General features: G+C 35.3%; 1 protein-coding gene across 1 annotated transcript in view; it reads right to left on the reverse strand.

Moving 5' to 3' along the window:
- The window catches only part of npr2 (natriuretic peptide receptor 2), a 99,253-nt gene that overhangs the window by 49,435 nt on the left and 24,920 nt on the right, over nucleotides 1–24,898 (reverse strand). Inside the window, exons 6-7 of the mRNA XM_088629343.1 lie at nucleotides 17,740–17,875; nucleotides 10,498–10,582 (exon numbers count right to left, since the gene is read on the reverse strand). Of these exons, the coding sequence (XP_088485469.1) occupies nucleotides 10,498–10,582; nucleotides 17,740–17,875 (221 nt within the window). The remainder of the gene's footprint in view (nucleotides 1–10,497; nucleotides 10,583–17,739; nucleotides 17,876–24,898) is intronic.

The raw sequence follows: 24,898 nt of genomic DNA on the forward strand, positions 1-24,898 counted from the left end.
ATAGACTGTTGTAGAGGGCCGATCCATTCTGAAGTGTGGCAACAGTGGGAGAATGAATGACCAGGGTCTGTGGAACTGCGGGACATGAACATGCAGTGTTTTGAGAAAATCTCAAAATTAAGAAAACTTTATTGATGAGAGAGTTTTGGGGAGCAACTGGGTTTGGAGATGGAAAGCAGCTTAGTTGCACAGTGTGTTATAGAGAGGGTTTGAAGAAGTCTACTTTGGAGGTCAAAGAGCTAGGCTTTGTTTTTTCTTTTTTGTGATGACTCTGTGGATGTCTTCTTGCACTCTAAATAAAGTGCTTTAGTACTGTAACTTATAGCTGCATCTGTATCTATTTTCCTGAGATCCGCCTATTAAAAGATAACTTGCTATGGCACCCCGACCCCCTGGCGTGTCACTGTATGTTAAACCTGTTTGGTGTAATATACTGTACCATCAAATAAAACTTGGGTTTAGAGTACAAAGGTGTGAACTTCAATCTAAAATCAGTCTTAACAATATTTGAAATGTATCATGTTGTGTTCAGATGTTTACAGGTCATCAAAGTTTCCAGCTTAATACCGGTGTTATTTTTAAATGTGAGTACATTTACTCAAGAGTCAAGGCGGTGATTCAATATAATTGGGGCCTGACACATTGGGGCCATACATTGAAGTAACTCTTAGTGTTTCTCAGAATATGAAGTATAGCAGGTGAGTTCACGTAAACTTAAAGGAAATAATACAAAACATTACGATGAAAGTTTTTATATGTAGTTCAATAGAGCAGGAAGTAGATTTGTAGAAAAAAAATTCCAATCATTATTAGTTTGATATATTTGAAATACAAAGTTAAACGTCTGTACATTCCATTGTAATCCAATAAGGAATAAGTCATTTCCATCTAGCAGCAATCTGAAAGTACAGTGCTTATATATATATATTAGTGAATGCTCTTATTCCAGTATTAGGCCACCCCAAATCCTATCTACAGAGGGGCTATTTTTGTTTTTTCTAAAACACATTTTTACATAAAACCACAGCTTGAAAAAAAAACAAGGGCTTTTAATATTAAAACCTGTCCCATGTCTGGCTGCAGGACCTTAGACTAACATTCATCAAGTGTTTGGATTATGTGTTATACGATGATTTCCCAGAAAATACTCCTTAAGCTGCATTTTAACGCCCTTTAGAAACTCCCTAGAGGTAATATGGCTAATGTGTACTGCTTATAAGACTTCTACATCCAGCATTTTTTTTTATTTTGCTGTTGAACTCTTTACAGACTCTTTCAGCAGTAACCACAACATTTTGGGTCTCCATGAATAAAGCTTACTGTGACATTTAAATTGGGATTTGAAGCCAATAAAATATCAGTCTTTAACTGATTCTAATTTTAGTTTGCCATGGTTCTTGCTTCAAGAAAAACAGTTTGGCTGGGTATAGGTATATTACAGATCAAATGAGATGTGTTCTTCAGCATATGCACAAATTAGGTGTTTGAAAGTGTTTTAAAAAACAATTTTTAAAATGAGTAATAATAGTAGTAAAACATTACATTGTTAATGTACATTTACACATTTATCCATCCATTTTCTAACTGTTTTATCCAATACAGGGTCATGACGTAGCAGTACGTGCAAGGTGGTATGTACCCTATACAGGACACCATTCCATCTGAGGGCACACACAGACACAAACACACACGATCACATCAGAGCCAGTCTTCCCAGGAGCTGATCAATGTACCAATTTGTCTTTGGGTTGCAGAAGGAAACCAGGGGGAACATATAAACTCCACGCAAATAGCACCCCAAGTCCAGAATTGATCTCAGGGCCCCAGTAGTGCCAGGCAGCAATGCTCACCACTGCACTACCTACTGTGACAGCCCTGATCTCCAGCCCTCATTTCCTCAGCCAGGTGTGTGAACACCAAAGTAAACACCAAACTACCCAAACCCTTTGTATTTGTTGAGTCATTTAGTCATAATTAGAATCTGAACAACTGAAACGCAATTACTGGAGATGTTTGGTGGCTCTCTGCTAAAACTGGATCTGCATAGTTAGGGTGGTCTGACAACGGGTGTCCAATTTCTTTTTAAGATGGAAAAAATAATGGCTTCAGTTCAGTACACAAGCCCCTGAGAAGCACAACGCTTCAGACAGCTCTTTCCTAAAACTATAAGGGTAAGGTAATCAAGAAGATACTTCTTGGGTCAAAGAGTATCAATATTAACATCTCCCATCTCCCATGAATGAAGTAGATTCATATGCAGGATATACTCAAAGTCTTGAATGCGATTTAAGCACATTTGACTATCTTGTCTTCTTTAAACCAAACGTAATGGTAGGATTTCCACCATATACAGTACATACATATACTGCTGTGCATTCATTTCCTTTTTTCTCTGATCCCCATTTCACTATTAACAAAGTATCTTGAGCAGCAGTCTCCAGCCTGTGAGTTGCTCTTTGTACCCAGTACCTTACACATGTCTTAGAAGTGTGTGAACGTGCATATAGGTACATCACTGATTTAACTGTGCTGCCTCTTCTCAGAGATGATTCCCAAGTCACATTAATACTTAGCTATGATGTATTTTTGTTAAAGATCTAATTGCAGATAAATAAACTGAGACTGGCTAGAGTCTTGGATATGTTTAAATACCTTTTTGCACTTTTTTAACATAAAGTATTTGCATACCCTTTTCTCCCATATGTTTTTCTTGTATTCTTTTTTTTTTGTTGAAAAAATAATAATAAAAAAAATTAGTTGTAGTATAATACCACAGATTTTTTATTCCTTATGTAGGGGTCCCAAACTGAAAAAATATTTGTATGTGTACAATAATGTTTGATATATAAGTGCTGATCCACACCACCAATAGTTAAATGTGATATGATAGTGTACTGTACGTACTGAATGTTGATATATTTTTATACAGTGGCTATTAAAAGTATTCATCCCCCTTGGGACTTTTTTCACATTTTACTGTGTTACAATTTATTTAATTGGGATTTTTTGCCATTGATCAACACAAAACACCATATAATGTCGAAGCAAAAATAAAATTATTTATATGTATAAATCATTTGTATGTATAAATTATATATTTATTATAATATATATATATAAATATGTGTATAATTCCTACTTTATTTATAAATCACAACTAAATATAAAACATAAAATAACTGAATGCATAGGCATTCACTCCCTTTGCTATGAGCTGTATAGGCTCAGGTGTAACCAAGTCACAAAATTAGATAAATGTAGTCCACTTGTGTATAATTAAGGTGTTTCACATGTGTTCATGCTAAATATACCTATCCCTGAAGGGTCCCATAGTTCATTAGTGCAGCTCCAACAAGAACTACATCATGAAGTTATGCAAACTCAAACAAAAGCAAATCTGAGATAGGGTTATTAAAAATACAGGACAGGGGAAGGGTATAAAAAGAATTCCAAGGCATTGCCTATCCTCCAAAGCACAGTTAAGAATGAAGAAAGCTCATTTCTCACAATTTTCACAAAATAATTCACAACTGTAAATCTGTCCAGAACAGGGCATATCTGGGTGAGAAGGACACTTATTAAAGAGGTCACCAAGAGGCCTATGACAACTTTACTAGGAATTACAGTCTCACATTTCATATATCTTAACATATCACAACAATTGCCTGGGTGCTATGCTAATCTGGGCTCCATGGGAGAGTAGCAAAAAAAAACTCACATCTGATCTTGACTAGCTTGACAGAAGGCATGTCGGAGAATCTGAGACCAAGTGGAAGAAGATTCTACGATCTCTTGAGACCAGAGTTGACCTCTTTGGTCTCAACGCTAAGATCTATGTTTGGCACAAGTATAACACCAAACACTGGCCTGAGAACACCATCCCTAAAACGAAGCATTGTGGTGCCAACATCATCCTATGGGAATGCTTTACTCAAGACCTAGAAAACTTGTGAAGATAGAAGGCAAAATGGATGTGGCAAAGTATAGAGAAATTCTGGAGGAAAACCTGCAGCAGTCTGCAAGAGACCTGGGACTTGTTTTCCAGCAGGACAATGACCCAAAACTTACAGCCAAAGTCACGCTGGGGTGGCTTAAAAACAAAACAGTCGATGTTCTGGAGCAGCTCAATCAAAGCACGGTCCTCAATCCAATTGAGGATCTGTGGCAGGAGCTGAAAATTTCTGTTTACCAATGAACCCCATCCCATCCAACTTGAGGAATCATGAGCAATTTTCCAAAGAATAGGCAACAATTGCAGTGCCTAGATGTGCAAAGCTGGTAGAGACTTATCCAAGAAGACTCATGGCTGTAATTTCTACCACAGCTGCCTCTACCAAATATTGACACAAGGGAGGTGAATACCTATTTTGTTTTCTTCATTTTCACATTAAAGAGTGTGCAGATCAATGACAAAAAAATCAAATTAAATACACTATGATTCCATATTGCCAAACGATAAAATGTGGGGTGAATATGACTGATAGCCACTGTATAATGATGTTTTATTTAAAATATATACAATATGTGATATATGTATCGTACAGTAAATATATCCTTTATATACTTTATATATATTCCTGTTTAGCACCCCATGATTCTGGAAATGACTTATAACAAAACTCAAAGATTAAGAGAAAATGGAGACACAACCTTTTATAATATGTTCACATTCTTTATTATAATAGTGCTTCAAAAATATTTATTTTTCTTATTATTTACAATGTGCAAGTGATTATTCAGGACTAAAAAATTAAATTCAAGTGAGATTAATAAAACATACTAATAAACATGAAGTAGAAAAATTATTGGATTAAGCATTGTGTTTTATGAAAATTAAAAGTGTGTGCTTTCCCTGAACAGCTTTTGATTAAACAGAATCTGTCTCTAAGTGTGTAGTTTCCCTGAACTGCCTTTGATTAAAACAGAACCTACCATTTCCTTCATGGAAACAGTCCCACATAATTTCCTTTTAAAACAATAAAATAAAATCATAACTTTTAACTGGAGCAATATACAATAGCTCCTAATATTCAGTGCATAATTATATTTTAAATGTGCCACAATAACCAATATTTCTTTAAATACTATTTTTGTATTAAATATATATAATAACCTCTTTAATATTATTTTGTTACCAATCACATTGCAAAATTCCATCAAGAGAATTAAAAATGAAGCTAAGACAAGCCAAAATAAAAGTATGAAACTGCCATTCTATTGGCTGGGCGAAGAAGAGAGTTTTCTGCAGGGAAAGTCCATTAAAAGAATTCACAAAAAAACATATTTTAAAGGCTTTCATTTCAAAGCCACTGGCAGCACTTCATTTTTGGTGAATTTACTGTTGTACTCTACACTGGTCCTATTGTTTCATCAGTCCCATATGTGAATACCTTTGACTGACCAACCCCCCATTAAACTGCGAAGTTCTGTTTCTGTTTAAATATCCGTCCATACTAACTGCAGACTAGACTCCATACAGAGTCAATGTTTTATTAATAAGCAATTCAAAGAATGTGAAACATTAGACTGAGAATGGAACAAATCTGGGATCAAACAGTAAAACAGTATTAAGCCAGAAGCAGTGCATATAGAGTACAGTACACTATAATGTTGTTGACATATATTTTGTGCTCAATGTTATGAGATGTCATGGAAATCGTTTTTCAAAGATATTTTTCGCATAGGTGTTCAAATATGCTTTTCATAATAACGGGATCTTTTCTTTAAATTCTTTAAATTGAATGTTTTTAATAATATGTTTTAAAGTCTTGTAAAATACTTATAAAAATATCCAACATTTTGAGGAAAAAGAATGTTTAAGAATGCTTGAAAGTCTGATTGTCCCTCAAAATGCCCATGTTGTATTTCTCTCACACATCCAGCTTTGTAAAGAAGAAAAATCTTAACCCCTCCAAAAACAGAATTAGGTTTTTAGTGTGATCTGCTCTCCCAAAACCAGGCTCTTCAAAGGTAATTCTCAAGGTTAACGTTTTTGCCAAATTTGTTCTTGCATAAACCGCAACTTCATTAGGCCATATCTGCAAAAGTAATAAAGATAAAAAAATATTGAATATGGCTCCTTGAGGGCTCTCTTTTGGAGCTTCTCAGTCAATGTAATAACAATGTTGAGAATAAAATGATGTGCCTCATTATTTCTAAGTGTTAGTCTTATATTTATACCTCCATTTTAAATATTATTATGCAGGACATAAATTGCATTGGACACACCAAATGGAGGTACATTTCACCCATGGGGATAGATTTGCTTACCAGACACACTCGCTGGTGATGGCTACTGTTTTTTGTCCATATGGACATTTAGCACCCTTGGTTGTTAATCAAACACGCGAAACTGAACAGAAGGTTTTATCTACAGTACCTGAGTTCTGATAGACTGATCCACCAGTAATAAGATACCTTGTGACAAAATATAAGGGCACTCCAATACTACTACTCGTATTGGAAGGAAACAATAAAAATGTGGAGACATTTCATAGGATTTAGTAGGTTTGCAGAAAAGAAAAAGCGTGTTGATGAGGAGCAGCAATCAGAAAAAAGAAGTCTCCCCAAAGTTGGGTGATAAATGGAAAATGGATGGCAGTGGGCTATGTCACAATGGCTCAAAACGCAGTCTGCTCAGAATGCTGATTGTTTGCCTTGTATAGAGAAAACTACAAATTATGAAATAAACAAGAGGAAATATTAAAATTAGAATCAAGTTAAAGATCAAAATGTGTCAGTAATGTAAGAACATTTGGTTGCTAGTTTCTAATTGATCTGAGGGTCTCATCCAGACATTTCAGGAAAGCGGAGATAGTATTAGCTTCAACAACATGGCTGAGTAACTTGCTCTGTCTTCCCACAACCCTTTGTGTAATGTACAGCCATCTGTTCTAGGTTTGAAATTTATTTCTCTTTAGTTTCCATTTTCTGTCATTTGCAATGCTGTCATTGTCGATTTTGAAGAAATCCACTCAGTTGACTTTGCCATTGACAGTGAGGATTTCTAATATTTGACTAAGTTTTGCTCATAGCCCCCTCTGTTCAAGACTACAACTGCTTCTTTATTAAAAATAAAATGTTATACAATGTTTTTGAGCATTTTTGTATCTTGTTTTTCAGTCTTGACATTTGTAATCATTAGCAAAATTGGAACATAAAATGTAATAAAGCAGTTGTACTTTACTAATATGGAGCACATCTTTGTAATGTGACCTTCTTTGGTACTTTTTAACATACTTTAATAAGTCTTATTTATTTAATCTAATCTTTTTACCTGAATCTGGGTATTTGTTTTCACAATTCTTATAAATTCTTATTATCTGCACTGTGAAACCTTCTTTCCAAGACAGTTTATGATGTTGAATGCTTCTAATTTCTGAAAATATTTTACTTGAATATAATACCTTTATTTAGTCTTAAATGATTACGTTAGATCTACTCAGATAGCTGAGACCAGGATTCAGGAGTAAATGTTGTTGCTTTTCTTTTTAATTTCAGTAATCTAGGTAATCTAGTAATTTCAGTAATCTAGTTAGGACCATGTAGGCTCATTATAATAAACACATAATGTTTTATGTAGCAGTTTGAAAACTTTCTTTTTTATCCTCTAACAAAATATTTGCTTTTAGAGAAACATAGACATTCATGAGTCTATAACACTGCCCTCCAATATTTGTAAACACTGTTAATGGTTTAGTGCCATTTCCTGATGTTTTTTACATTAATCTAATCTTGTCAAAGGGATACAAGTGACACCTCTGCTGCCTTATGTTAAATTCTCAGTGTACAATTCACATTGGAAGCAATATGGGAGTTGTTTTTGAAAACCGTAATCTGGGAATCACCCTTTCTTCTAATTGTTTACTCTTTCAGTCCTCACCATTTCCACTAGCAAAATTGCTGTATTCTCTATTAATTGCTTAACATAACACTTCTGCTTCACTTTCTCTATTAGAGTGAACATTCCTACTGAACACTGAGTAAGGTTACTTGATCTTCATATTTTGTTTTCCCCCTTTGACCAATCACTTGTTTACTATACATTCTTCTGCTGTACGTACAGCATAATTTTTGCATAGCCATTGAAAAAGCTGTTACGCAAGTGCACAAGCAGAAACATTCTATTCTTTAGACTCCTGCACTCCTGTCAGGAAGGAAAAATTAGATGAGCAAGAAAATAAATGTTTTTTGAAACTTGTGTACCAATTTCACCATGCTGCAGAATTCTATTCCTTTGTAATTGTTTGAGATTAGTTTGACAGATGAATGTGAAGAAAGGGCACCCAGCCTATGTATTCTATGCAAGATGATTGCAGGTGTGTAGGCAGAGACAGATGCAGTGTTAAAGTTGATGAAAAAAGCCAAGAAAACGCCCTGGTGTGATAGAGGTTTTATGATGGGGAGGTTTAAAGCAAAATAACAGCAACATGTAAACTTTTGTTCCATTGCATTTTATGTCAATCAATACACTTTCATATGAATCCAAGCAATGTTATTGTTCTTCATATTTGAGTTTTTCAGTAGAATTGCCAGTATGTGACCCCATAATTTTCCTATATAACCCAGGCTGAGGCTGGAACTTTCTACCTGGATCACCCAGCCCACCTGGGAGTTATCAGTGCATGCTTAGCTGTAGGAAGCCATGCTTTATACTTTATTAATGCTTTTAGTCTGGTCATTTCCTTTTTAGACTACTGGCATCCACTTTTGGAGGACACAACACTGGAAAAAAGATTGATTTCACAGACATCTGTTCTTTAAACATATTGTGTCTGGTTATAAACGCTGAGAATTCATCTTTCACTTTCAATCAGACAATATATAATAATATATTTACTGCAACTGTTGAATTTTATACTGACCCTGATGTAGGTTAAGTAAAACCTAAGTGAAGTGTCTTGCACTTCTGAGTTTTTTCAGGTTCTTATGTTTGCATTATGACACTGAATATTCACCAGTTACACCAAGGACAGTAACAAAAGTAATGTTTCACTGTCTTTCCATCTCTAATGTTTCTTCATGTTAACAGGTTAGCTCTTAAAAATTGTAACTTCCCTTTAAATCCAACCTTAATACAATTAATGAGTTTCTGAGTAGCAAAGAAAGATTTTTGTATGCAGTTGGTGAAATAGATTTAGCAGTGGGAGAGATAAATTGTGAAGTTAGCCTAAATCACAAGGAACACAACATAAAGCTGATGAGCAGGAGATCTGGCCAACAATGTCTCACCTGACATTTGTATGCTCCCACATTCTGTACCACAAACAGTCCACAAACAGCTCGCAAAGCTCATAAAAAACTCTCACTCTGTCTCCCACACATACTGTAATTCAACTGATTGTTCCCATAGTCCAATATTCTGCTATTTCCATATTTGAATCTCCAAAGGCATCCTCAGTATAACGTTTTTTTTACTTGTTTTGCTTGCCATGAAACACTCCACCTCCCCAGTGGCACTGAATTTGAAGACATGCTTAGAAACTGAATGGATATTAATATGTCAGAAAAAAGCATCTGCTGTGTTTATTATAATTCGTAAATGGTAAAGAAGAATTGCTTTTTGTGATAGATGTGGCACATACTGTAGCATTAGCAAATTGTATGTGTAGACAGTCCTTCTAGAACATTTATAAAAACAAACACCTCCAACAATAACTAAAAATCACACAAAAATCTAAATACTCCATCTACACTGAGATATTGGTATTGCAAGTACAATAACAAAGCATTACCGGGTTCAGAACTAGGAAAATCAGAAAGCTGCAGTTGTTTAAAATCAGCTGATAAAGAACAGCTCTGAACAAGTCATATTTTCTTAGGTGTCCCAGGATTTTATGGGAATCTAACCAATTCTTGACATACAGGGGACAGATAATATCCATTTATGGATCCACAGATCTGAATGAAAGCAACTAATAAACATTTTCTCTGAAATTTTGAAAACCAAATCCTGAAGTAAAACTACATGCTCCACATATGAAATGACTAAGCAGCACAGGTGACTCTTTCTATGTAAGAGGAGTCCTCCACTATTGTGAACCACCCACATAAACATCGTCCTCAGCTCTATGTCAAACTGTTCAACTATGGAGTTTTTAAATATAACACCATGCGCAATGGGAACAAAAGTATAATTGAACAAAGTGCAAAAAATTAGAGAAGCTATTGACAACAGAAAATCTTTACTGAGTGCCATTAAAAGCTGAACAAATGTAGTAGTATCCCATGCTATTTTTTGCATTTAATTCTTCTCAGTAAAAACAGCCTTCACAACTGTTCTTCTCTCTCTCTACTATAATGCTTTAGCAACCATTTATACACCTTGCTGTCTCCTAAAATGTTCTTTTCCACTTTCTAGTCAAATTACAGTTTTCCTCAAAGATTTCCCACTGTTGTACCAATTTCCACCTGGTTTTCTATTGGATTGAACAGCATGTGAGTGCAGGAAAGAAAAGAAACAAGTATGACAAAGGAACAGATTAAATAACTACACACCTGTAAATAAGGAAACTGGAAATTGCGAAAATGATTAGGGCAAGGCCGCTTCCGAAAGCCACAATTCGAAACACAGTCAGAGGACCTGAGGAAACAAAACATATTTGTTATTGATTATGTATTATTAATACATTGTCACCCACAACAATACTTATCAGGCACATAAACACTTATGAAAGACATTTAATAACAGTAAGATTTAACATGATTCATAACTTAAATATTATTGAGATAGTTTACGATTGGGTGGTGCAGTGGTTAGCATTGCTGCCTCACAGCTCTGGGGTCCTGGGGTCAATCCCTGTTCCTGGGGTTATCTGTGGCTTTTGCTTTGCCACGATAGTCAGCATAGTTTCTCTTTTAGATAAAGGGGTTAGAAAATGGATGAGTACCATCAAGCAAACTCCATAAAGGTTTATCCATCCATTTTATAACCACTTCTTGCAATTCAAGGTTACAGGGAAGCAGGACACTGTCCCAGCAAGGAATGGGGGCAAGGTCGGATACACCAGTCCATTAATAGGCATTAACAGACATACACACACTCACACCAGGGCCAATTCTCTTAGAACCCAATGTTTTGGGAATGTGGGAGGAAACCTTTGTGAACATGCGGAAAACATACACACTACATGCAGATAGCACCCCCAGGTCCAGAATTGAAATTTGGGCCCCAGCGCTGCAAGGCAGCAATGTGAACTACTGCGCCAGTGTGCCACTGTGCTTAAAAGTTTATGCTTGACAAATTCTAAACCGTTCTTTATATACATTTTTTTATTATTCCATCACAAAATAGTTTATTATATTGTAACAACAGTATAATATGATAATGTAAAAAAAATACATTCATTTACATTTACATTACAATTATACAGAAAATTTAAACAAAAACAAATGTCTGATTTCAACTCTTCTAGCTTGCTGAAACTGATATCCTGGCTTCCTTTAAGAAATGACTGGATGAGATCCTTGAATCAATTAGTAATTAAACTACCACACAAGCTAGATTGGGCTGAATGGCAATAGTTGTTTGCAACTATTCTTATGTTCTTATGAATCTCAGAAGCCATTTTTGCATTCATTATAAATTACGTTGCACCAAACTCTGACTAGAATCTTCTCTAGTACCTGAGTTCCCTTGTTTCTCTCTATTAAATGCATATTAATATTTACATATTTATTTAAAGCAACTTTTTCTGGTATGCAAGGTGGATACCATCTAGAATATAAATATGTTTTGAGGAACTTGTGAATCTCTATAACAAAGTCTGACCCATTTGCTGGAAAGTAGACGTCAAGTACCCAGTTCAGAAAGTAACCTGGATCCTGACCACGCCATTGTCTTTAGACACTGTGCTACAGTATACAAGCATATACAAATAGTTATTAAACTTTTAAAATACAGAGAGGTGTTTGTACAAAACCTTAAAAGAGTGCATAAATATCTGTATAAATATTTGTATAATCTCTCAGCAAACATATTAAACAAATCTATACACTAGGTAAAATCTTGAAGCCTCAAGATGAAACCAGAAAATCTGATATATCTACATCTTTGGAATTAATATGCAGTAGTTCTTTCATAGAATACAAATAAAGTACTTTTGGAACTCTAAACTGGAAATGAAAAGTTTTAATTTTACAACTTTACAAAATACATTACAGATACCTATAGATTACTTGAAAACAGTCTTATAAGCTCCTACCCAAAATGAAGATCCACATTTATATGAAAATGAATGTGTTATGGATATTTATAAAGTATCTAAAATATTGTTTCAGCACTCTATCTAAACTTCATAATTTGTGTAAAATATATAATTATTTACACTATGTTTAAGTCAAGACAGGAAATGGTGAATAGAGGATACTTATATTGTATAACCATACAGATCTGTTAAATCAGATTAAATACAACATGTTTAAATAAAACAAACGTAACTGACTACATGCAATAGGAAGCTTATTTTTCAGAGTCATGATTAAATATACACAGTTTAACAGAATCTATATACAAACCTGAGAAAAATAAATTTACATTATATTCAGTTAAATGTGAAGCACCTCTGTATTATATAGTGACCTTAGCACAATACAGTTTTAAACAAAGAGAAAGGTGACAAATCAACAATTAATATGTGATCATGGACATAACAGGCCTTAGAAACCAATATGATACATACTGTATCATACTGTCTTTTTTACTAGATTAATAATAATTTTTCAGCTCCATTTTAATTGTTTTCAATTTTAGAGATTAGTTTTGGTTGTGATACTTAAAATTTCTTCCACAGTTGTCCTTCATACCACATGACTACTGGAAAATAACCACCAAAACAACAGCAAACAAAAACGTCAGTGAATTACGAAATCACACTGTGCAGAACACTACAAACATGTAGGAGGAAAAAACTGATCCTATGCCACATGACAAACAGACCATTACCCGAGTTGATTACGGTACTGTAATAAATATTTTCAAATAGAACAAATAACAAATAAAATAACAAAAAAGGGTCAAATAAAAAGTTGGAGCATTTTTAAATTTACAGTGCTGGAAGAGGCAGATTCTACCTATTACTTCAGGAACTTTGTTTTGATGATTTTTTATTATCAACAACTCTAGGGCAGATACAGAACAAGTATTAAATCATTTCTGACAACACATGCTATTGTTCAAGTAAAGAATAATATTGTCCATTCTTCTTCACTATAACACCAAGTGCGTAAATTGACATATTTTCATCCTTGAACAGATAACTGTCTGTTCCTTTAAGATACAATACATATACAGTATGTATGAGGATTTTGACCACGTTACGGCAGTCTAATCATTGTCTTCCTTTGCCAGAAAACTGGGTCAACTAGGGAGAGTGTATATGTTGCCTTACTTTTATATTATTCATGAGAACACACAGGACCTAGAAAGTATTGTTTCAGTTTTTTGTTTAGTATAGACAGTATTGATCTCTATATATCGCCATCCAAGCATCTCCAGCAAGGATAGTAGAAAAAAATCCTGATGAGGTCCCTCCTAAAACTTTGAGTCTCAAATTAAAAGCCATACATAATGTATCCACATAGATCAAAATCTGTTTAATCAGAAATAGCATGTCATCTGGGGGGATACAGTTCCTAACTGAGCAAATGTAAGCAGTGATGTGCGGGAATAATCCATAGATATAGCACAGATATAGTTAATAAACTACTTGGATACAAAAATAGGGGGTGGGATGATATAGAGGAAGAGCAGCAAAGAAAGATAAAATCATATCTTAGGGCAAACAATTGGCAGATTAAATTTAATTTAGATCAGTGCAAAATGATTTACATTCAGTGTAAAAAGATACAATATATATGTTGTATGGGCGTAAGTAGAAAGCACTCAAAAGAGCATGTATCATGTGTCAATAAAAGATATCTAGCAAAGAGTACAGAATTTAAATTCAGGAAAAATAAGCTTTATAAAGGTAAGCATAGCTGATAGTAAGATCTAATTTAGAATGCTGTTTTCAATTTTGTTTTCCATTAATTATTACAATCACACAGAAAGGATGATTCCTGATAGTGTCATATACAGAATGAACAGGCTAAGGTGTTAGAAAAAAGGAGATTGAGGAGAGATTTCATTACATTATACACTATCCTAAGGGATGTGCATAGTTAACTCAATGGACTATTTCACTCACAGTGGTTGGAAATACTAGTCACTTTAGTCAATTCACAAGGTGCAAAAATTGCATTGAAAAACTACTGATTACTGCATGTTACTGCATTTTCAAGAAATACTTGGTACTACATTAAAAATGTTAAAGAAGCAATCAGTCTTCATTAAATGCAGATTTTCGTTCTCTGTGTGTAGAAACTCTTCTAACAATTTTCAAAAAGTTAAACTACACTAATAGCATTTTTATAAAAGCTATTTATTATGCAGGTCTGACTTTGACCTGTTGTTCCTATTATGTACCTATTGTAGTAAATGCTGTACAGCAAGGTGTGAGGATATGCATTCTTTTGTTTCAGGTCTGTTTTTTAAACTTTAACAGGATTATGCAGAGCATAAGAACATAAATTAGCTATATAATATAACATAGATATTCCTCTGGTATTATCTCAGTATCTTGTCCCAGTGACCCATTACTCCCCCCAATATTATAAGATTGTTGCAGTGGTGCTGACTTGTTCAAATGCCACTCATTTATTAAAGATGTTAATTGAAGCCCTGTGGATACAGTGCATTACCAGCTGATGAAGTCATACACCAGGAAAAGAATGATAAGGTGTGGACCCACTCATTGGATCCAGTTTGCTTTTGGATACCATGAAACTTATTGTTGAGGTGGAGACATACAAAGAGCTGTGCAAATCCAGCCATCCTTCATACATAAAAGTAAAAAATATATATGATCTGGAATACTATTTAATCTGCCATCAGTGCACAGCATGAATATTGTAATAAGCTACATGAAATTATTTAATGGAATTAAAATCTAACATAGTAATGGCTATAGGATGAGGAGCTTGTTTATTTTCAACAACAGACACTGGAAAATAATTAAATTCAGAGGTGAAAGCATTGCAGAGTACCAGATGCATGAAAAATGACCCTTCAATTTTAGCTTTAAAGTGGGATAGTTACCTGATGCTACTTTAAAGTCAACCTGATGTACAGTATAAAGTGCACCTTAAATTTCTTAAAAATCACGGCGCTTTCCTGTTGCAGTTCCTACAGAAATTAAGACAATAAAATTGTGTAATTCCTCTTTTTCCCCTGGACTTTAGAGTCTTACCTTGCGAAAGTCTCAAGTTTAAACCACAAACACAACTTAGACTCTGCTACTGTACATGTACAGTATCTTTGGAAATTGCTCCTCCAGTTTTACCTTTTGTCCCTCTGACCACCACTCATAGTTGTACTTGTACTTTCACGTGCTGTTAGAACAAGAGGGAGCAAAGCCACATTAACAACAATAAAATATGTTTTCTTAACTCCCATGAGGGAAACTTAAGGGTCATTATTAAATTGTCAAAGAACAAGTAATACATGAGAATTAAAACTACTGTAATAGCCTGCTAAACGTTAGAATTTAGTGTTGTAAGTAAGCTGCATATTTGCTGCAATAAAAATGAAATTGTTTCCTTTCACCAAGAATCTGAAACACATACTGTACAACATACTGTAAATGCACCAAAGTAGACCAAACCAAGTGATATAGCCTTATTTTTATACACTTATACATATATCTTTATATCTTATTTATATTTTGGGGTCAGAAAGAATCATCATTGATGAGTGCATTTATACACAATAACTTCTAAATCAACTCCAATCAACCTCACAAAATTACCAAACTTTCCAGGTACTGTATGTGCTGTGCCATGTTCTGTAATTCAGAGCACGGCAACAAAACGTCTGGTGACGTTGTGCAGACTTTTTACATTCTAAACAAGCACACTTATGAATACATATTTTTTAATCCAACAGAAATATTGCTTTAGATTTCAAAATGGTTTTGCCAACAAATACTACTTTTTAACTTTGCATGCAGATCATGTTGGAACATTTCTGCGGTGAAGCAAAGAAATTTCTAGGTATGAGTAGTGCTACAGTATATTGCTTTTATTGTCTGCAGTTCAGAATGAGGCAACAAAACTTCCAGTGAACTGGCCCTATTACATTGTAAAGAAACATGCCTGAGAATGCATCTCTTTTATTACAACTGTGTAATTTTCATTGGTTGATTTGTATGAGCAAAAATGTAAGAAATAGCATTTGGTCAGAGAACAAGTTTTGGTTGATTATCTGAAAAGAAAAACAAAATCACATTATGAACTGTCCAGTTTCACAACAATTGTAAACTCCAAACCTGAGAACATTTCAAACCACATGTACTATCCCAAATTGACATTTTTTTTAAATCAATCTATTTTTGTTGCAATAAAGCATATGATTTAGATCAAGCAAATTTTGCTATTGTAGTAATTTATATACAGTATGTGATGTTATCAAACCTACACATACATAAAAGGCAACATGTTTTTTGGATACTTTATCTAGACTGCCAATTTGAATGAGTGCAAATGAATTGAATTCAACATATCGACTTGATGTCAACAAATACTACTTACTTGTTAACTCCTACTTGTTAATTGCATGCAGATCACGTTGGAACATTTCCAACTTTGTGTCTTGACACCAGGTTAATTAATTTGCACATTGCTTATAAATGAGAAGTGATGGCTAAGTTTTGATCGAAAGTTGTTGTACATGGTAGTGTCACATCTTGTGACCAGTTCTTTTTCTACCGTTGCAGACACAAACTACTCATTTGGCAGCAAACAGCAGCAGCGCACCACCTTATAAGGCCTATATAAGTTTTCTTTCATACATACAATGTTCACGTATTGATATGAATCCAACTGAACATGTGTGGGACAGATTGCGTTGTCATATTCAACAACAATATCTTCAACCACAGACCATGACAAAAGTTTTCGTAAGTTGATCATCTTCACTGAACTGCTGTCCTACACACACTTGAGAGACATCTGTGAGTTAATGCTTTGTTGACTTTAGGCATGTATTGGGCCATATGATCACCACAGGTACTTAGGCAACAGTGATTCAAAATCCTCAATTATCACAATTTCTGTTACCTTGCAGATAATTTATACACATGTAAACTGGTTGTTTCCTCTGCCTGTTGCATTGAAAAACGATTTCAAGCAAAATATGTTACATATGGACCTTCAGAAAACATTTCACCTCCAAAATTGTGTTGCCTTTCAGTATATTATCATAAAATTAAAGCGTACCAATTTATTTTTAGAATTACACTTTTTATGTGGCTAATAAATAAACATGGCTACCCAAATCAATACATAAACTCATACACAGGTCTGCAATATCAAACCTTACACACATTTATGCACCATGCAAACTCTAGCATATAAAAATGGTGCATACTCTTTTTATGGTTTTTAAAATCATAAAAACATTTCTTTCTCATTAACTAAATACGCGAATGCTATAAAACTTCTTAAAGAGGAAATTATGCAAACTAAATTAATTTTAATTGGACTTTTCTTTGTTTCCTGAGTTAAAATAGCTTGCAAGCCAAAACTGTGTGAGTGCAGTCGTACTGGTTGAACATCAGAATATTAAGGTTTACAAATTAAGACTGTGAACATTAAAAAAAACAAATCCCCTGTTTTGATATGCAATATCTGACTGTTTCCTACCTTCATTAGTGCAATAGTCCTCCATATTGAACACACATGGAGGATTATCCAAAGGGGGACTTCCCTTAGGCCAGTGAATTTTCTCAGTTGAAGACCAGATAATTTCTTTGGTTGTACCATTATAATGAGCCACCACCTGCATGAGAAGAAATTGTGAAATGTATTATAGCTGAACTTGAACAAAGCCATTCAGTGTGAGTCAAAAACTAAGTAATGGTTATAAGTGTGTTTATGCATTTTTATTTTCATTTTAAAACATGTATTTGCAGAAATCTATAAAAATAAATTAAAAATGAAACTTTATTTTTTCATTATCTCACAACAAGTCAGAATTATTATAGATACTTCAAAATGCAGTTGTCCAACTCTAATTTACACTTTTCTAATTAAAAGGAATTAAAATACAATACTTTTATACTTTGATGTCCAATATGATATACTCTTCAGATAAATAACTCAAGATAAAATAGCTCTATGACAATGTGATATCAAATCTCACATTTTTCACAAAAATGTCAAAGTTGTATTATTTATTATTCCTTTAAACTTTCAGATACATAAGCAATCTAAAATTGTATATAAACACAACAATATATTGGTACTACCAAGAATTGTATAGCAATATAGCAATATAAATTTTGTTCTGTATCAAAATGTCTTAATAAAACTGTTTTTATCACAAAAAGCACTTCACAAGAGAAATGACACCTTTATATGCACTCTACTAAATTCCAATTGTCTTTATATGTAAAACACCTTTTGGGTAAATACAAGTGCTTTATTAGCCTTTAGAATCAGAAGTCACTTGTACAAATGGTAAATGTAAAGAATGATTTAGCCCAGTTCAAGACATTACAAGAAAGGGATAGTAAAAATATTTTATATAATTAAGGAGATGTATGAATACAGGCATGCACAAAGAAAAGGTTTATCCAGACGACTTTGTAAACACTGCAGAGGAACATTTGTATGTTGTGATATTAAAAACAAAGGCCTACAGCTGGTGCAAGGTACTGTATGCCATGCAATTCAGACATGAGTAAATTCCTGTGGTGTCAGATTATTCAGAAGAGCACCTGTCTGAGGCCAAGGCAGACTTTTATTACACAGCACTTCAATGAAAGTCAAATCCAGTGTTCTCCAAAAACTGTCCACTATGTAACAGCAATTATACTGCATTGAGCTTGTTTGAACTATCAAAAACTGCTGTGTCATGTTTCATGCTTAACTCCATCAAGCACCTTGTGAATGCTATGGACACACATTTTTGCAATGTGTCTACACAAGCAAGCAATATGCAATAATGCAGACATAGAAAACAAGACTGAAGGAAGATTATCACATATACCATTGTCTCTGGCAGTGGAAATTTAAATTAAATTCCAGAAGCCTTTTTTGTACAGCCTTTTTTGGCTGTACAACGCCAACGGGTGTGGTCCACCATGTGCCATAATAGTGAATACAACCAGTGAACAAGAAATCATTGATTGGTGTTTTATCACAATTAAATAACAAAATGACATAGTTCAAACCACTCGAAGAAGACTCCACAGACGAAACATTGTTTCCTTTCTTCTCTTTTCAGCAAGGAATAAACTTTATTTACTTGCTCCTTTCCATAACAACATGACACTGCTGAAAACTGAGAAAAAAGCTGTGTCTTTATTAATACTTAATTTTAGATTTAGTCTCTATATCTTTACAGTTTATCCAAAAAAATTGTATCTTATCGTTAGTGCTAACAGTAATGTTTTTTTACCCGTTTTTATAAATTTTTATATCTAACACCTTTAAAGCACCTTTAAAACCTACACAAAAATACATCTTTATTAACCATTTCCTCATTTCTGTCCATGACACCAGTTCCCAAACTGACATTAGATAAGTATTGTTATTAGAAAACAAGTATGGTGTCACACGGAATTATTGCTAAGGAATTCACATTAAGGTTACTGTAGAGTTAAATATCAACTGACTTGAAAAGCTAAATAAATTCCTCAGTTTGTGCTAGGACTGTAATGTGAAATGTATATGATATCTACATTCATTGTGCTTGTTGCTAACTTCTGTCCTTTTTACATCTGTTAAAAAGGCTGTTAAAATATTTAATGACAGCTGTGATGCAACTTCAAACATATTAGGAAAGCGCTAAGTATTAACCCTCAAAAATATCTATTTAAAATATGACATGTGTCACAGCATGTTGCTGGTGTGAGTTATAATCAGATGTATTGAAATCAAGAAGACTGGAGCACCTTGTTTAACTAAATGAGTCTTACTGCTTACATAATGTGCTTTGAGCAATGTTCCTATTATTCTTAAATTACAGTCTCCCATTGTTTATTTTTTAGCTACATAAAAAACCTGCACAAGGAGATCTCAGGTATCTTTTCAGGCAAGTTCTTATTCAGTCCACAGGCAAATGTATGACTTACTGTTATTTGGATGAATGTTTCAACTTTGAGTTAGCTTTCTTTGGAAAAAAGCATTCTATGTACTAAAGCCTGTGAGAAGTGAAAGACTGTGGTTCAGCGAAGATAAAGAGTGAAAGCGTATAAGTACGTCTGCGTGACAGTTTAAATAAAAAGTGTGCCCTCAGAGACTTTTGGATGACTAAACAATTAATCAAACTTTTGGATGAGGTGAACAATTAATCAAAATGAAATGAACAGCAAATAATTTTTTTATTTTGTTACCTTGAATTTGTTATTTTTAACATTTAATGACTATGGCCATGAGGGGAGCACAGTGGAACAGGGGTTAGAATTGCTGACTCACAGCAACAAAAAGCTCTGCTTTCAATTCCTCTGATGCTCTCTGCATAGAGCTTTGTATGTTTTCTCTGTATTCACATAGGATTTGTCCAAGTGCTCCGGTTTTCTCCCATAGGCCCAGAAGACATGCTGATAGGTTAATTGGCTCCTGGGAAAATTGGCCATGCTTTGAGTAGGTGTGTGACTGTGTTTGTGTTTCTGTGTGCCCTATGATGGAGTGATCTCCAGCTTGCGGTGTATCCTGCCTTGCGGCCCTAGCTTGCTAGGATGGGCTCTGGCCCCCCTGCAACCCCATATTGGATACAGTGGTTAGAAAATGGATGGATGAAATATGGCCATCTCATTGTCTAATGTCTTCGAGGACATTAGATGATTTTAAAAGCTTTCTCATAATAACATAACCAGATGTCTATCTCTATTTGGTAGGTAAGTAGTGCTAACAGTAGTGTAGAAATTAAAATTAAATTACATATTTTGTGGGAAAATATACAAATGTTGTATTTGCTATAAAAGCAGTATGCATGAGGTAAGGAGTTTTCTGAACAGACTCAATACTAGAAAATGTCTTAATATTCATAATATGATAAACAAATCTCCTTAAAATGTTTTTTTTTGCTGTTCTTCCTTTAAGAAATACATTAAACACTGACATTTGCAATTGTTTCTCAACTTCTGTTTCTTAATACAAAACTTTAAAAGAACACAGCAAAGATACTGTTTTTTAGAACTCTTAGCATGAATGTAGGAGAAATACATTTTAAAAGATTTCAGTTTATTGTAAAATAAATCATGTAGTCATCTGAAATAATGTAATTTGAAATATTTCTTTTAAACCCTAATTATGATTTACTGCTATTACACATTTTAGATTATTTTATTTTCAATGAGATGTTTATTGTGATATGTACTGTATACGTACTTTGAAATTCTTATTCGTGCTGATCTCTCAGGACATACACAGTATAGCCGACACTACATTACAACATAATGATAATGTAACCAGAATAATAAACGTAGTAGTGAAAGAAAAACCAACAGCATTGTAGACCATGCAAAAAGTGCATAGTGCAGACATGCATTAAGTCAGAGGCATTGCAGTTAGCTATTAAGGATTCATACTGTAGTAGGATAGAAGCTGTTCTTCAGTCTAGTGGTCCATACTTTAATAGTGTGGTGCCGCTTGCCAGAGCGCAGGGGGGAGAACAGTTTGTGGCTGGGATGGTTGGGATCCTAAATGATGGATTGAGCTCTATTGCGATAGCGGATGGTGTGAATCTTACCAATTGATGGTAAATCACATCCTATAATCCGTCTGTGCCACAACCCTTCGTATTGCGTCTCTGTCATGCCCAGTAGTATTGCTGTACCACACAGTGATACCACTAATGAGGACACTAACTATGGTGGTATGGTAAATGTTTTTGAGAAGCTGCTTCCCCATACTGCATTTCTTTAAGCACTGCAGAAATTGTCACAATCGCAAACCCCTCCTCTTAAGGGCGCTCCAGCCCTTCCTCGTTTGTCTCATTCCCCGCACCTGTTCCTTGTTCCTACCCCGTTTCAGTTCACGTTTAAAAGCCAGGCGCTCACTTCACTCAAGGCTCTGCATCTGGTTTCCTAATTGTGCGAGCCCGGGACCTGGTTGTGCCTGGCTCCGTTATGTTTTTAAGTTTCTAAGCCTGTTCCTGGTCCTGTTCCCCTCGCCGGTTCCGACCCGGTTCCTGTTTTTAATCCTGCGTTTTGGATGGATCACCTGGCCATGGACTTTTGCCCGTTTCTTGGATTCGCCTATGGATATATTCTTCGGATTGTTTGCATCGGCCACACCTCCCCGGATCACCAGCACTTTATGGACACGCCCCCTATTTATTCCCGTCTCCTGGATGACTTTTCCCTTGTGTTTTCTCACTTTAACCCGGATTGTGTCGTCCGCATAGGGTCCGGAAAGAACTGTACTTGACAGAAATGGACAGTATTTGCAGACTGTCTACAGTGTTGTGAGACCATGCCAAGTTGGTGGAGATCTGCAGCCTGTGAAACCTGAAGCAGCTGACAGTTTGCACTGCTGTGTCATCAATGCTGATTGGGGTGTGTCTCCCTCTGGGTCTCCTGAAGTCCACAATGAGTTCTTTTGTCTTGTTGACTTTCAGGGCCAGATTGTTGTCAAGGCACCATCTTGTAAGATACACCACCTCACTCCTGTATGTGGACTCATAATTGTTGCTGATCGGCCCAATAATTGCAGTGTCATCTGCAAACTTAATAATGTAGTTGCTGCTGTAAGTGTACAGTCGTAGATGATCAAGGAGTACAGTCTAGGAATGAGACAGCAGCCTTGGGGAGCTCCAGTGTTTATGATCACTGTAGAGGAGATATTTTAATAGAGGAGTGTAGAGGAGTGCGGTGGCTCTGTGGCTAAGGATCTGCACCTGTGGCTGGAAGTTTGCTGGTTCGTATCCCACGACCGGCAGAGGAATCCTTAACCCCTTAACCCCAACTGCTCCAGGGGCTCTGTATACATGGCTGACCCTGCGCTCTAAAACCAAGCTTCTCTCCCTGTCTATGTGTCTCATGGAGAGCAAGTTGTGGTATGTGAAAAAGACAAATTCCTAATACAAGAAATTGTATATGGCTAATGAAGTGATCTTACAACTGACCGAGACAGAGAGGTTAAAAATGGCTGTACAGTATATATAGGAGATAGCTGCACAGGTTTTAAAGACAGCAGGGGAGACACCATCTGGGACAGCTGCTTTACGGGTTTTCACTCTCCTAAAGGCTCTACACACCTCATGTTAAGAAAACTGTAATACAAAGTGCCCTGATTCACAGGGAGCCTTGATAGTGGGCTTGGTGTTCTGAGCCTCAAAGCAGGAGGGAGTAAAAGGTGTTCTGTTAGAGATGCATCAGCAGTGGAAATACAGCTGGCGTTGCTTTTATAGTTCATAATAGCCTCCAAGCCTTGCCACGTGCGCCTTGAGTTGTCTCAAATCTGTTTTTCTAATTTGTCCTTGTGTTCCTGTTTGGCCAGTTTAGTAGCTTTCTTCAGATCGATTTTTTATACAGTTCTGTCACTGGATTGGAAGGCAGCATACCTGTTTGTCAACAGGAAGAAGGAGCTCAAAGGCGTGGTTAGACTTCCCAAATGTACAGTAGATATGAAATAGAGCGGTATGCTCTTTTAATGCTCCACTACGTTATTGCCTCTAGTGGGCACAGAGACGTATTGAAAATACTTTGGTAGTACTTTTTTTAGGCTGCAGTGGTTAAACGTCCCTCGCCTCCATAGAGACAGCTTCCGAATGAGTGTTTTCATATTTGCTGATGATGCTGTACAACTCGCTGAGTGCTGCTTAGTCAGACTAACAGCCATAAATTCTCTCAGTAGTTGAAAAGGGCGACATTTAATATTGAGGTATTCCAGAGTACATGAGCAAGCTCTGTAGCGAGTTTCTACATCAGTGCACCAAAGATTATTAATTATGAAACACACCTCCTTTCTCTTTGCAGGTAGAATCAGCTGTGCGGTCCATTCTATAAAGTGTAAATCCAGTGGGTTGAACAGCAGTATGGATAACATTGGATTTCAGCTACGTTTCAGTGAAACAGAAGATGCAGCAGTCTCTCAAATCGTGCTGAGTATTGATGCGAAAGTGAAGTTCATCGATCTGACTGTCCAGTGATTGCACATTTGCAGACAGGATGCTAGGGAGTGGGAGCAGGCAGGCACGCTGTCGGAGCCGCACTAACATGCTACTTCTCTTTCCCCACTTCCTTTTGCATTTGTGTCCGTGTTTGCTCTGTGCTTGAGAAAGAAAGCTGTGTACTTTTGATTTCACTAAAATCCAAAGCTCTAAATTTCATATCCAGGAGTGTTTGTCAGTCATAGGTGTTGGTTGCACTCATTTTTTTTGCACAAAAAACAAAACATTAAAATAAACAACATAAACGAGAGATATACATGCAAGATGTCACCATGTAATGGCGCCACCTTGAATTGTCAATTGTGAATACACTGTGAATAAAAATAAAATTAAAAAAGTATAATTTAAATTATACTCATCATTTTGAAACATTTAAATACATATTTTCTTATCTTTAATGTTCTTTTACGATATTAAGACAACCTTAACCATTACAGTGAATTAATGAACTGCTGACGGTCATGAAAGCAGTGTCAGACATACAGGTTTTATATCGGTATAAGATCTATATATAACATGACATGTATTTACTGTACATGTGAAATGAAGAGGTTTCGGGTGTTTGGAGCTAAAATATGTTCAAACTATAAGTAGAAAATAACAGATTTCCATTAAACTGAGTTTGTAGTACACAAATTGCAACATTCTTGTTTTTCAACAGATATGGCCAGCATTGTTTTA

This window comes from Lepisosteus platostomus, chromosome 4 (genome assembly GCF_059453375.1).
Source record: "Lepisosteus platostomus isolate fLepPlt1 chromosome 4, fLepPlt1.hap1, whole genome shotgun sequence".
Classification (NCBI taxonomy): Eukaryota; Metazoa; Chordata; class Actinopteri; order Semionotiformes; family Lepisosteidae; genus Lepisosteus; species Lepisosteus platostomus.